This window comes from Ursus americanus, chromosome 25 (genome assembly GCF_024610735.1).
Source record: "Ursus americanus isolate L20-20 chromosome 25, mUrsAme1.1.p, whole genome shotgun sequence".
Taxonomy (NCBI): domain Eukaryota; kingdom Metazoa; phylum Chordata; class Mammalia; order Carnivora; family Ursidae; genus Ursus; species Ursus americanus.
The window spans coordinates 8,356,453-8,369,560 of record NC_142151.1 but is presented as its reverse complement, the minus strand read 5'-3'; the positions used below and the strand labels follow the sequence as shown (position 1 = coordinate 8,369,560).

At 55.6% G+C, this 13,108-nt stretch overlaps 1 protein-coding gene across 1 annotated transcript; it reads left to right on the top strand.

Moving 5' to 3' along the window:
• Positions 1 to 8: 8 nt before the first annotated feature.
• Positions 9 to 12,972, top strand: TNFRSF1A (TNF receptor superfamily member 1A). Its single transcript, XM_045781164.2, has 10 exons — positions 9 to 502; positions 7,732 to 7,885; positions 8,154 to 8,282; positions 8,494 to 8,643; positions 8,881 to 8,959; positions 10,792 to 10,865; positions 10,981 to 11,091; positions 11,399 to 11,427; positions 11,605 to 11,917; positions 12,032 to 12,972. The coding sequence occupies exons 1-10, from the start codon at positions 464 to 466 to the stop codon at positions 12,346 to 12,348; spliced, it is 1,395 nt and encodes a 464-aa protein (XP_045637120.2). The 5' UTR covers positions 9 to 463; the 3' UTR covers positions 12,349 to 12,972.
• The last annotated feature ends 136 nt before the right edge of the window (positions 12,973 to 13,108 follow it).

Below are 13,108 nucleotides of genomic sequence, written 5' to 3'. Positions count from 1 at the left end.
GCTTACTGCACCTCGGGGTTGGGTCGGGAGGAGTGGGATTGGTGGGTTGGGGGCATGAGGCCGCGGGATCCGGGACTCCCGCGCCTCTGACTGAGCTCCAAAGGGTTACAGCCCTTCGCCCCCTCCTCCCGCCTCCTCCCTTCTCCTCCCCCAGGCTCTTCCTGTCCCGCAGTTGCAACACCCCGTCTGCCACTCTCCCTTCCCTCCCACCTCCTCGCTCTCTCTTTGCTTTAATTTTCTCCCAGTTCTCAGGACTGGGGCTCCAGCTCTGGCCTTTGGGTTTGGAGGTCCCGGCTGGGGACCGAGCGGTGATCATCACCCCAGTCTCCACCTCAGCTCCCCAGCCCGCGGCCCCGGGCTCCTCCCGGGACCTGCCGGGCCCGCGCCTCCCGGACTCCGCCGCCGCCGCAGCCGCCGCCGCCTGAGCCCCGATGGGGGAGTGAGAGGCCACAGCTGGCCCGACATGGGCCTCCCCGCCGTGCCCGGCCTGCTGCTGCCACTGGTGAGCCCCGCGACGAAGGCCGAGTGGGCTGGGGGGAGGCGTGGGGGGCCCGCCCCGCAGGAGTGGGCCCTTGCCCCGGCCCCCGGCCTCCGGCCAGCGTGGCCCCACTTCAAACGCGGCCAGAAGTTCGGGTCCCACATTCGGCCGCCGGCCCTGAGTCAGAGGCCAGGGGGACAGTGAAAGGGAACCCGAGGACAGCCAAGGAAGTTCGCTGGGGCTAGGAGGTGGCCAGGAGTGTGGGGGCAGGTGATCCCCGAGGGTGGGGCAGATTCGGGAGAGTAAGGACAGGAATGGAAGAAGGACATTCAGTCCTCGGAGTCCAGATGATTCAGAGTCCTGTCCTCTGGTCATCTGGCCAGCGGGTGTGTGCGGGGCTGGGAGAGGGGAGGCTGCCTGTGGGCTCTAGCTGAGCAAGCCCTGGCAGAGGGTAGGAGTTGGAGGCTAGTGAAGAGGGAAACTGAGTCCGGGAATGGACATGGGCTGGTGGGTAAGTTTGGGATGCTATGTGTGGGTGCCTGTGTGGAGGGGGGTATTTGGGAGTAGAGTGGGAACTGAATAGGGGCAGGGCAACCCTGTGGAGAGCGTCCCCAGTGCCCTCCCCAGGGCCAGGACGCCCACCTGGAGGCATTCCTCACCCTCTGCCTCTGGCTCAGCTTCTAGGTGGGTGGTCTCTGTTGGACAACCAGCACCACCTTCACCTGGTCCCGTCCCTGTCCCTGTCCCTATGCCAGCCTTCCAGCTCCCTTCCTACAGGCCTAAACAACAATCTCTTGGTTTCTTCTTTTTCAGCTCGGTTTGGGGAAGTTAGTAGAAAGTTGTTTTCGTCATTGGAAAATGTCCCTTTCTTGTGCCTCAGCCTCATTTCAGTGTCTTCTTGATCCCCCGTCCTGTGCCATGCCCTGAGCCCCTCTCTCCCGCCACCTGGGGTGGATTTTCCTGGCCTGTGCTGGGTCTCTGCCCTTCCCTGGCTTGCGTCCTCCCCACTCTCCTCTCCTCTGGGTCTTGTCCTGTCTCTCCTAAGCATGTCTTCATTTTCTGTCAGTTTCCCCATGAGAGTCTCCTTTTTTGAAACTTTTTCTCTCCCTCTCCCTCTCTTCTCTGCTGGAGTCCACATTTCTAGACCCTGATTCACCAGGCAGCACCTCTCTCTATCTGGGTCTCTCTGTTCTCACTGTCCCACCTCCTGCCTCCCCAGCCCCGGCTCTTGACTTCTCTCAAGGCGGTCCTTCTCCCAGGCTCCCTCCACCCCCATCCCGCTGCCTGGTCTTACTTCTCTTCTCTCTAGGGGTAGGTCACCTGGATTCAAATCCTGCCTCCCTCACCAACTAGCTGCCTGAACTTGGGCGGGCTACAGAACCTTCCATGTCTTAGTTTCTTTATCTCTAAAACGTATGTAATAAACACTACCTCGTAATGTCATTTTGAAGATTAAATAGATTGATACACAGTTGACCCTTGAATAACATGGGTTTGAACCACGAGGGTTCACTTACATGCAGATTTTTTCCATTAAATACAGTACTGTAAGTGAATTTCCTTTTTGTGATTTTCTTAATAACATGTTCATTTCTCTAGCCTGCTTTATTCTAAGACTACGGTGTATACTACACACAGCCTACAGAATGCGTGTTCATCAGTTGTTCCGGCTGTCAGTAAGGCTTCCTGTCAATAGTAGGCTATGAGTGGTTACATTTTGGGGGAGTCAAAAGTTGTACATGAATTTTTCATTAAGCGGAGGGGCCGGCGCTCCTCATCTCTGCGTTGTTCAATGGTCAACTGTGGGTTAAGTATTCAGCTTATCAAGTGCTGGGTCCGTGCTGGGGTTTTAAGTGCTGCGATTACAGCAGTGAACAAACCCTCTGCCGCCATGGAGTCTACATTCTAGTGGAGGAATAAAGTACAGCAAATAGAAAGCGCTCAATAAATGCTCCATTTGTCTCGTTAGTATTAGAAGTATTGGTAGTAATTGCTTGGTGGTGACTGTGTTCAGAAAACAGAGGGTATGGGGAGTCTGAACAGATAACGGAAAAGGCCTGGGGGCTGGAGGGGAAGGGACCCGAGCTCACCCTGGAGCTGGAGGGGAAACAGAAGGTTTGCGAGGACTGTGTGAGCTGCTCAGTTGCTCACCACTCAGTGGGCAGCGCTGAGCACAGGAGGCTGCCGTGTGTAGGGGGTAGTGGGGAAGAATACTGGAGAGACTGTGACAAAGCTCATAGGATTTTGCTGTTCTCAAAGAGCTTACAGTCTGGGAGCCAAGAAGCTTACAGCAAAAAAATGGTTTCAGAACAGTCTGGGGGAAAATGCCCACAAAAGTGTTTTGATGTGGTGTCCTAGAACACCGGTGGGAGGCAGAACCAGGGAAGGGAATGGGCATTTTCCAGCTGCCTCAACTCAGGTGTCTGTGCTCCAGGCACACCCCCTGCCTAGACTGCAGAGCCTACGAGGGACTGTCTCTGACCCAGCCGAGAACTGGACAGCGTGAGCGGTATTCGCTCTAGACCCCTAGCAGCCAAACGGGGCCTAGCCCGAGATGGTGCTTCCTAACTCTTCGTTGCATGAATCAAGGAGCAGGCATTGGTCAGATGGAATGAGGAACGGAAAACCTCATAGAAAAGTGGATTTGGAGCTAAGATTTGAAGTCACTGACTGGCAGCGCGGCAAGAAAGAAGGGAGACTGGTTTGAGGGAGAGTAGGGGAAGGGAGAGGTGGGATTTGTGTTTGGGTAGTGGTGGCAGGAAGCGGAACACCGTGGCTGGAGTGGAAGGAGCATGTTGAGGAACAAGAAGGAATGAGAATGAGAAAATCGGAGGGCGTGGGGGAGGAGATAAAGAGAGAATCCTGACTGCGGTCCCACGTAGATGATCATTCATTCATTCATTCATTCATTCAAGAAATGGTCCTCTGAGGGCCTATGGTGTCTGGGAACGTGTTCGGGTAGCAGTGAGGGACCTTTACAAGCACTCAGTCAGGGAAGGAGTGACCTGTGGAAATGATGTTCCAGGTCAAGCCCTAGAGAAGAAGATTCCCACACATGTGGGGACAAGCTGAAGTGTGAACATGGATAAGAATGTGTGTAGGACGGATTGGAGCAGGAAAGAGGCTGGTGCTGGGCCGTCAGCTGGAAGACAGTTGCAATAATCCACATATGAGGCAACCCATGGGTATGGACAGGACTGAGAGATCACAGAAGAAGGACTGGCAAGATAAACCGACAGACCCAATGTCCGCAGGATCGGGACCGCCGGGGGAGGGCCCGAGGACAGAAGGGTGACAGAGCTCTTGGTAGGTGGTGTGACATTTGTCTAGACCCCGAGATGGATCCATTGAGTTTGGGGCATGTTAAGGGTTCAGGAATAGCCAGATGAAGCGCGCGCCTAACAGGCTAGAGCAGGGCTTCTCAAACTCCTGTCTGCCTTCCTATCATTCGTATGGGCTGCATTCAGTCACCAGTGATGCTCAGAGGAGAGGAACACTCGTCAGACTCTCCAGTGGGGGAGTCCGTGTGTGTACATGTGAGGGAAGGAGTGGGCATGGCTTGAGAACTCTCCCCCGGAGATAAGTATGTTCCTACCAGGGGCACTGACTCTCTGCTTCCCTCTCTGGGAAGCACTGGCTTCAACCGAGTGGAGCACAGATGAGCTGTTAGGTTGGCCGATCAATCTCTATTTATTTTGCTCCTCTCATTTTGGGAGCCGAGAAGATACCCAGGAGGATAAGACACTATCTCTGACCACACACTCTCTCTGATCGCTCATCTCATAGAGTTTATGGTCTCTTTGGGGAGATCATATCTACTCACCCAGGATAATTATATTGTAATAAGAGCCAAAAGTAGATATAGTTAATTCATGGTATTGAAGTTCACAGGGGGCTGAGCATCTAACGAGCTTGAGTGGAGGAAGTAAGCGGCATTAATGAAAGGCATCAGGGGAGGGAGGTGGAATCACGACTGAGCTGTCATAAGCTCCTCAAAGATTTTCACAAAGAACAAACATATTTTAATTTAATGAACAAATTAATGCAGGGGAAGGGCACAGCTAAGGTTGTGAGGTGCTGGGTCAGGGTTAGACCACAGGGTCGCTCTCTCAGCTTCTCCGCCCCCTTTGCAGCCCCAGCACAGGAAGTCACACTTTAAAGTCTCCCCAGGCGGAAGTTGTGGGGGAGTTGGAGGGGTGCTGGGCCACCCCCTCAACTGCCTCTCCACAGGCACCTTCCAGCTTCCTGCCTTTCCCCTGCTCCAGATGACAGGTGCAGGCTGGCTAGGGTCTTTGGGCTCAGAGCTTGCTCACCTCCTAATTTAGCTGCAAGAGGCAGCTGCTGAGGACCTGCTCCCTGGAGCTGGTGGTGCCCACTGGTGTGGGCCCGAGGCCCTGGCTGCTAGGGGTCAGAGAGGGCTGGCTGGGGCACTGCTGGGGGCTATCAGGGACCTGGGAAGTAGGGCTGGCTGTCTTACATCTCTTCTCGCCTGCTTCCTCACTACTGGACGTGGGCGTTCAGGGCTCTGGAATGTTTCCTGTGCTGCCAGTGGACTTGGGGGGCGGGGGAAGGGCTGTGGAGACTCAGAACTGGCCTTATTTCCTAAGGGTTGTTTGGGGACCCCAGGGAGGTCCCCAACCCCAACCCCACTGGCCAGAACCAGCCGGGCTGTGGGAATGCAGTGAACCCCGGGTGGGAGGGCAGGCTTGGTTTGCTTTCTTTTGGAACTGGGGAGTGTCAGGGGGCTCCTGTGAGAACCCAGGGAAAGGGCCTTTCTGTTGGGGACTGGTTGAATGGGGAGGAGGAGTCGGGGCAGAGCCTGGTCTAAAGAAAGGATGCTGAGGGGCGGGAAGGAGCCGAGAGGCCCCTCAGGGAGGGGTGGGTAGTGACCCGATGGGAGGAAGCCAGGGGTTGAGGAGACTTCCCTTTGGGATGGAATGGGAGAGGGAGCCATTTCCCGAAATATGTAGGCCAAGTGGGACAGGGGTCCTTTGCCTGGCTCTTTTGAGGAGGGGTTGGAGTGGAGGCGGAGGAAGTGTGCTCTGAGTGGGGATTGGAGGGAGAGCCTGGCCACAGGAGGAAGGGCTCAGATGGGGTCTTAATGGCTGGCTGGTCCCTCAGTCTTTGTGCTGACTCATGACCCTTGAGGAGCTGGGGAAGCTGCTGGTTCTCTCTCCCTTCCCCTAGATGCCCTCCCTCCCTGGCCTGAGTCACTGGGCGGAGCTGCTGGGAAAAGATTTCCCTTTCCCGGATCTCACTTAACCCCCAAAGTGCTGGATAGGGAGTGAGACACTAGGCTTGAGACAGCCTCTCTCCCTCCCTGGCTCCTGCTCCCGGGAAGCTTATTCCTCACAGGCCAGTGGTCCCTGAAAAGCTCCCCACCAAGGCTGTCCTGGACCGAGCCCCTAGTTTTTCTTCCTGACTGTCTCTGTGGGTTGGCTTTGCTCCTGGGGGTGGGGGGTGGGCGGGCCCGCGTGGAATTTCAAGTGCCAGTAACCTTAGGCGCAGAGAGCTCTTCTTCAGGGAAAGGAACCACACTTTCAGGATTGGGAAGTTGTTCCCATAACCACCCCAAACTCTTCCTGTTGCCCTGGATGCCCCAGTCTTGTTCAAGGGAGATAACAGTTCCGGAGTGGGCCAAGGAGGGTGCTGCCCTCTGAGTAGGGTAGCGCAGCCCTGTGAGGGTAGGGGGTGGGGAGGGCAAGGGGTGCTGTTGCTGCTGTGTTTCACAGGGTAGCTTCTGTTCCTGGCTCCAGCTTCCAGGCTGCAGCGTCCCCCAGAGGGTGCTTCGGAGCATGGCCTGTCTACCTGCCTGCCTGCCTGCCTTCTGGGCTGTGGGCTGCCATGCCTGCCTGTCCCAGACTGGGGTTTCTGTCATCTGATTACCGTGTTGCTCCCCAGTGTTTAACACACTTGGAGGACCTCCTCTTATCTTTACATAAAGCGGCTCTTATAGCATAGGGAAAAACAAATCAAGGCCCAGGGAAAGCCAGAAAGAGGCTGACCGGAGAACACGGGGCAAAGTCTGGGTTGGAGGTCGACACTGACTCCTGGCTTTGCTGTCCCTGGCTTGGAAGCCAGAACTGAGCAAGTGATTCGGTGGCCGTGGGCTCTCCCTGAGGCTGTAAAACATGGCTCCCAGAATGCCCTGGTGTGCAGAGGGCTTCAGGACTCCCTTCCACCCTCAGCTCTCAACTTGATGGTCCTTTGAGCCGGACCACCAGCCTCTGGCCAGCTGTAGCTGTGTATAATCTACATGCCTTTGTCCACTCCTGCCTGCCCCTAAACTTCGTCAATCACCTACCTTGTTCCTGACCCGAAACTTTCCCTTTTACTCCCCTCCCCATTTGCCCTGGCCAATCTGGGGCCTTTGTGCAGATTTAATGGTGGAAGGGGATACGGCCTGGAGTCTGAGGGCAAAATCTTAAGTGAGGCTCTGATAGAGATTTATAAAGAAATTCTTCCTTTTGCTTCTGCCCACTCCCCTGGAATGGTGCCCACAGAAACATCAATTAACTTCCGCGCCAATCTGATTTTATAAAAAAACTTTTTACTGGTATAACACAATCCAGGAAAGTGCACAGATCCTAACTGTTCACCTCTGTGAACGTTCACAAAGTGAATACACTGCGAACATAGCCCCTGGGTGGGGAAACACCACCCCAATCCTTAGGGCTCCTTGTTGGAAGGAAGGGCCATAATTGAGGTAACCTGCCAGTTCCCAATCAAAAAAGCATTCCTTAGGGGCACCTGGGTGGCGCAGTCGTTAAGCGTCTGCCTTTGGCTCAGGGCATGACCTCGGGGTCCTGGGATCGAGCCCCACATCGGGCTCCTCCGCTGGGAGCCTGCTTCTTCCTCTCCCGCTCCCCCTGCTTGTGTTGTCTCTCTCTCTGTCAAATAAATAAATAAAATCTTAAAAAAAAAAAAAGCATTCCTTAAACACCTGCCCTGTGTCCAGCACTATTAGCTGCTATTGGGAAAGAAGGATCAAATAGGGCCCAGGCTGGGGTCCACGAGCCTTGACTTGGAGGGACAAAAATTAGTCCATAGAACAACTAGGGAAGAATTAAGCACTCATCACATGGGGCCAGCTGTCTAAGCTTAGAGGAAGAACACTGAGTGGGAGTGGGAGTGGCCTGGGGGGAATGTTCCACTGAGAAAGGACTTGAGCTGGGAAGGCTTCGGACTTGCTATCTCTGTGGCTCCCACCCTCCCTCTTCTGATGGGCTCTCCTCTGTCTGATTCTTCCACAGGTGCTCCTGGCTCTGTTGGTGGAAATATACCCGTTACAGGTTACGGCACTGGTCCCTCTCCTCAGGGACCGGGAGAAGAGAGCTATTCTGTGTCCTCAAGGAAAATATATTCACCCTCGAGATAATTCCATTTGCTGTACAAAGTGCCACAAAGGTAGGAGAAAGCAGTTAACGGTGAACCTGCTCAGTGATGGGGTCCTGCTTCTTCCTTTGCCTTTTCCAGAGGTTCTAGAACCTGGGGGTCTCTCACCTCCAGTCTCTTAACTTTGTTGCCTCTCCTGGGCTGGGATTTTCGCCCTTCTTTCCTGTCTTAGAGACTTGGTGGCGGGGGGTGGCCCTGGCCATTCTCTCTAGCATGGGGCTCCTTCCTTGAGCTCTCGCTGACACCTAACCCTGCCACCCCACCTGCCACCCCATCACAGGGACCTACCTGTATGATGACTGTCCTGGCCCAGGGCTGGACACGGACTGCAGGGAATGTGAAAACGGCACCTTCACAGCTTCCGAGAACCACCTCAGACAGTGCCTCAGCTGCTCCAAATGCCGCAAAGGTGAGTCTCAGGAGGCGGCCGGGGCTCTAAACAGCGGCTAGGTTAGAGCAGTGTGCACACCTGTCTGCGCGTGAGGGCAGACAGATCTCTGCTGGCGGTCGTGGGCGGGAATGCGCGTGCATGGGTGAATGCGTGGGTGCGGACGTGTGTACAGAGAAACACACACTCTGAGGCGGGGCGGGGGCTCACACCCATCTCCTCCCCTCTCCAGAAATGAACCAGGTGGAGATTTCTCCTTGCACCGTGTACCGGGACACCGTGTGTGGCTGCCGGGAGAACCAGTACCGCTATTACTGGAGTGACACCCTTTTCCAGTGCGTGAACTGCAGCCTCTGCCTCAACGGCACGGTGCAGATCTCCTGTGAGCACGGTTCTCCCGACCCCAGCCCCCTCCCTGCCCCAGGGTGGCCCCGTCGCAGGAGGAAGCTCTCCGCCTCTGCGCCCCCTCTCCCTGACGCAACACTTCCCCTCCTTCCCACTCCCGAAGTCTGTGGGACCACCTCCACTCTGGCCGCCTGCCCCCTGCCGCTCCTGGCTTTCCCCGTGGTCCTCGGGGTGCAGGGCGGTCCTCCCCTAGCTGTGCTGCATCTCCCCACAGGTAAGGAGAGACAGAACACCGTGTGCACCTGCCACGCGGGCTTCTTTCTAAGAGAGAATGAGTGCGTCTCTTGTGTTCAGTGAGTATCTCTGCTAGCTGCTGGGCTCTGGATCGGGTGGGGAGGGGGCTTGGGGTGGGATGGGGTGTCTGCAGGTGAGAGCCAACAGCAGGACAAGGGAGACACCCCAGAATGCTCTCTTACTGGCTTGAGTGGTTGACGCTTCGTGTCAAAACACCAGACGGTCCTTCCTCCTACACCCTCCCCCCACCACCACCACCCCCCCCCCCCCCGCCCCGGGGGGACTTGCTCCTAAAAATCTGAAGAAGTCTTTAGGAATAGAGGCTCATACTTCATGGACTTGCAGTTCTTTTAATTCAGACATTTGGATTTGGGGGTGACAGGGTCTATTACAGTTCATTGATTCTAGGACGTGCATTTTCACCTGGATGAAATCACACTGCATCTAACAATTGATGATGTATCATGGTTTAACTGGCAGCTGTGTGTGTGTGTGTGTGTGTGTGTGTGTGTGTGTGTAATATGTAAATAATGGTGCTTCTTATTATTGATGGCATCTTTGCTGCAATATGGTATTACTTCCCCAGTCTCTGTTCAAGCCTCCCCACCTTTTTTGGCTCCACAGAGCCTGGTCTTGCACACTCGCGTGCGCGTGCAAAGAAGTAACTCTGAGGGCTCTCAAGTTCAACTGACCTGGGTTTAAATCTCAGCCGAGCCACTTAGGCTGTGTGACCTTGGGCAAGTTACTTAACATCTCGGAGCCTTAGTTTTCTCACCTTTAAAGTTAGGATAATGGGGGCGCCTGGGTGGCTCAGTCGTTGGGCGTCTGTCTTCAGCTCAGGGCGTGATCCCGGCGTTCTGGGATCGAGCCCCACATCAGGCTCCTCTGCTGGGAGCCTGCTTCTTCCTCTCCCGCTCCCCCTGCTTGTGTTCCCTCTCTCACTGCCTGTCTCTGTCAAATAAATAAATAAAATTTAAAAAATAATAAAGTAAGGATAATGACATCCACTTGGCAAGTTGTATAGCTACAAAGTGTCTGACACTGGATTTTTTTTTTCCTATTAAATAGTCCGCTCTGCTGCTTCAAAGAGCTTTCACACTCATTCCATGAGGTTCTCACATGAGCTTGTGAGGTGGGCAAAAGTGCCTCTTCCTGCTTTCGGATTCCTGCTGAGAATTCACCTTCCCCTGGGTCCCTTCTAGCACTCTGTGAAGTTCTCATCACTCCATGCTGCCCAGTGACAACTTGCAACAGGGGAAAATGGGCTTGTTCTAGAGTGCTCTCTGACTGTCCCCAACAACGTCTATTTTAAAATTTTTCACATGCACGTTTGACCCCTTTCTCAAAGTCAGGGATTGTCACCAGCAATGTGATCTCAAGAAAAAGCTCTCCGACCTCTCTTTACCATGGGATTCTCATCAGGAAAACAATTCAGTGACCGCCCCTATGTACTGAGCACTTACTATATGTCAGGCAGACTGATCTCACTTGTTCCTCCATTCTGGCAGGTGGGTAAGAGCCTTATTTTAGGGAGGAGCAGACTGGGGCTCACAGGTGAAATGACTTACTTGGAGTCACACTGCTAGCCAATGAATGGGCTGGAATTCATGCCCCGCCTCTCACTGCTTTTAATTTTTTTCTACACAGCCTCCTCAAGACCGGTTCTAAAATTAAATGATTCTGTGATTAACCTAGCTTTCATTCCTGTGCATCAGGAGAGGCTTAATTTCCCAGGAGAGGTTTAATTTCCGTTATATCAAGAGAGAGCTAAAATATTTGTAAAGCAAAGAATTTCCAACAACGTGGGTTTTTTTTTTTTTTTCCTTTGTCTTTCTCCCCTGTCTTCCTCTTATGGGAGGGCCCCTATTCACCTGCGGATCTCTTCTTTTAGCTGTAAGAAAAACACAGACTGCACGAAGTTGTGTCTACCCCCAATGGAAACGGTTAAGGACCCTCAGGACCCAGGTGAGGACAAGTCACCCTGTCCCCATGCTCACCTGCCCTGTCCAAATTCTGCCCCTCCACCTACCCAGCCCCCCCTGCTGCCCCCTCCTCTGACCGCAGTCGGCCCCATCTCCAGGTACCACAGTGCTGTTGCCCCTGGTGGTGATCTTTGGTATTTGCGTTTTATCCTTCTCCGTTGTTTTAATGTGCCGCTACCAAAGGCAGAAGCCCAGGTTCTTCTCCATTGGTGAGTGAGTGGGGCCTTTGCGAGGGGAAAGCGTGCTGGCGGGGATGTGGGAGGTGGGTGAGTGGGCAAGATTGACCAGCGATGAGGGAAATGAGGAGTGTCCCCTTAGTTTGCTGCCGAGAACCCCGTCGGCAGGAGGAGGCCCTGATGGCTTGTGAGAGGTCACACTGCATCAGTAGTTCTCTTGTCCCTGGGGCCACTTTGGCCCTGAAGCGTGTCACCACAAGTCCCCACGGCCAGCCCCAATATGGGCGCCAGGGCTGAGAAAGGAAGTGAAATTTGTGACTCTTTGTTTCTTTTTTCTCAGTTTGTGGGAAATCGACACCTACAAAAGAGGTAAGATGAAACTAGGAACCTACCCCCGATCTTCCCTGATTGTCCATTATAACCCTGTGAGACTCAAATGACCCTCGACAACCCCTAACTCCCTCTAGTCCCAACCCCCTTCCAGAGTAGAGAGGGTTGGGGCTCTTTTTCCTCTCCTCTGCTAATGCTGTGCCTTCTCTCTTTTAGGGGGAGCCTGAGACCCTGGCCTCCGTTCCAGGTTTCAGTCCCACCACGAGCTTCAGTCCCACCACGAGCTTCAGTCCCACCACGAGCTTCAGTCCCACCACGGGCTTCACTCCCATCCCCAACCCCACCTTCACTCCCAGGTCCGTCTTCACCCCCAGTGACTGGTCGAAGTTCAGGGCTGCATCAGTCTCTGGAGAGATGGCTCCACCCTACCAGGAGGCTGGCCCTATCCTCACCGCGGCTCCAACCTCCACCCCTATCCCCACCCCTGTTCAGAAGTGGGAGGACAGCACCCACGCTCATCGCCCAGAAGGTGAGTTCCGAGCCGGGGCAGGTGGGCGGGGCTCCAGAGGGCGCGTGCGCGGAGCGGGGGGGCAGGAGGGGCCGGGCTGCCGCGGCCGGAGGCTCACTGCCTGCTTCCCCGCAGCGGACCCGGCGGACCCGGCGACGCTGTATGCCGTGGTGGACGGCGTGCCCCCGTCGCGCTGGAAGGAGTTCGTGCGGCGGCTGGGGCTGAGCGAGCACGAGATCGAGCGGCTGGAGCTGCAGAACGGGCGCTGCCTGCGGGAGGCGCACTACAGCATGCTAGCGGCCTGGCGGCGGCGCACGCCGCGGCGCGAAGCCACGCTGGAGCCGCTGGGCCGCGTGCTCCGCGAAATGGACCTGCTCGGCTGCCTGGAGGACATCGAGGAGGCGCTGTGTGCCCCCGCCTCCCTCTCGCCGGCGCCCCGCCTCCAGCGATGAGGCCCCGCCCCGCCCCGGGAGGGGCCTGCTCGGAGGACCGCTGCTTCCTGGCTGGGCAGCTCGGAAGGGCCGTGCGAGATGCCCTTCGGACCCCTTTTTCTGGACAAGGGCTTCGGAGGGGCCGGCATGGCTGTCAGCCGCCTACTTGGTGCTACTCTCTCAGTGTACATAGATTTTCTCAGCTGCCGGAGCACTGCCGGGGGCTCAGCCTTGTGTGTGTGACAGGTGTGTGTGTGTGTGTGTGTGTGTGTGTGTGTGTGTGTGCGTGCGCGCGCGCGCGCGCGCGCGATCCTGAGAGAGGCTGAGTGTGCCCGGAGCCCAAGCCAGTGGCTGCCGATAGGGGGCGCCCTGCCTCATCGCCCATTTTGGGTTTGGAGAACCAAGCAAGACAGCCTAGAGGCCTCTGGCTGGCTCTGGGCCTTTTTCACAGTAGATAAGCGATCTTTGTATCAATTATGTTACACTAATAGAAGGTGGGCACCCCTCTGCCCCCTGCCTGGACAAGCACAGAGTGAGCTGACCTGTCCGAAGGCAGGGGCAAGCACAGAACAATGGGGCCGCCAGCTGGAGCTGTGGACTTTTGTAAATACACTAAAACTCTGGAATTAAAGCTCTGCTCCTGGAGGGGGTGGTCCTTCTGAGTGGTGGGTGTGGGAGGCTGGGGCAGAGACCTGCTCCTGATGGGGTGGGAGGAGAAAGGCCCTGAGCCCCGGCCAGACACCCCACCACTGTGGTGCCAGCTGACAGAGGAGCAGCCTGT

What these genes read in the sequence shown, in the direction of transcription:
- TNFRSF1A (XM_045781164.2), top strand. Translation starts at nt 464, where the DNA reads ATGGGCCTCCCCGCCGTGCCCGGCCTGCTGCTGCCACTG. An exon ending in CTGTACAAAGTGCCACAAAG is followed by an intron (nt 7,886 to 8,153) that starts GTAGGAGAAAGC and finishes ACCCCATCACAG; the next exon opens with GGACCTACCTGTATGATGAC. An exon ending in CTGCTCCAAATGCCGCAAAG is followed by an intron (nt 8,283 to 8,493) that starts GTGAGTCTCAGG and finishes TCCCCTCTCCAG; the next exon opens with AAATGAACCAGGTGGAGATT.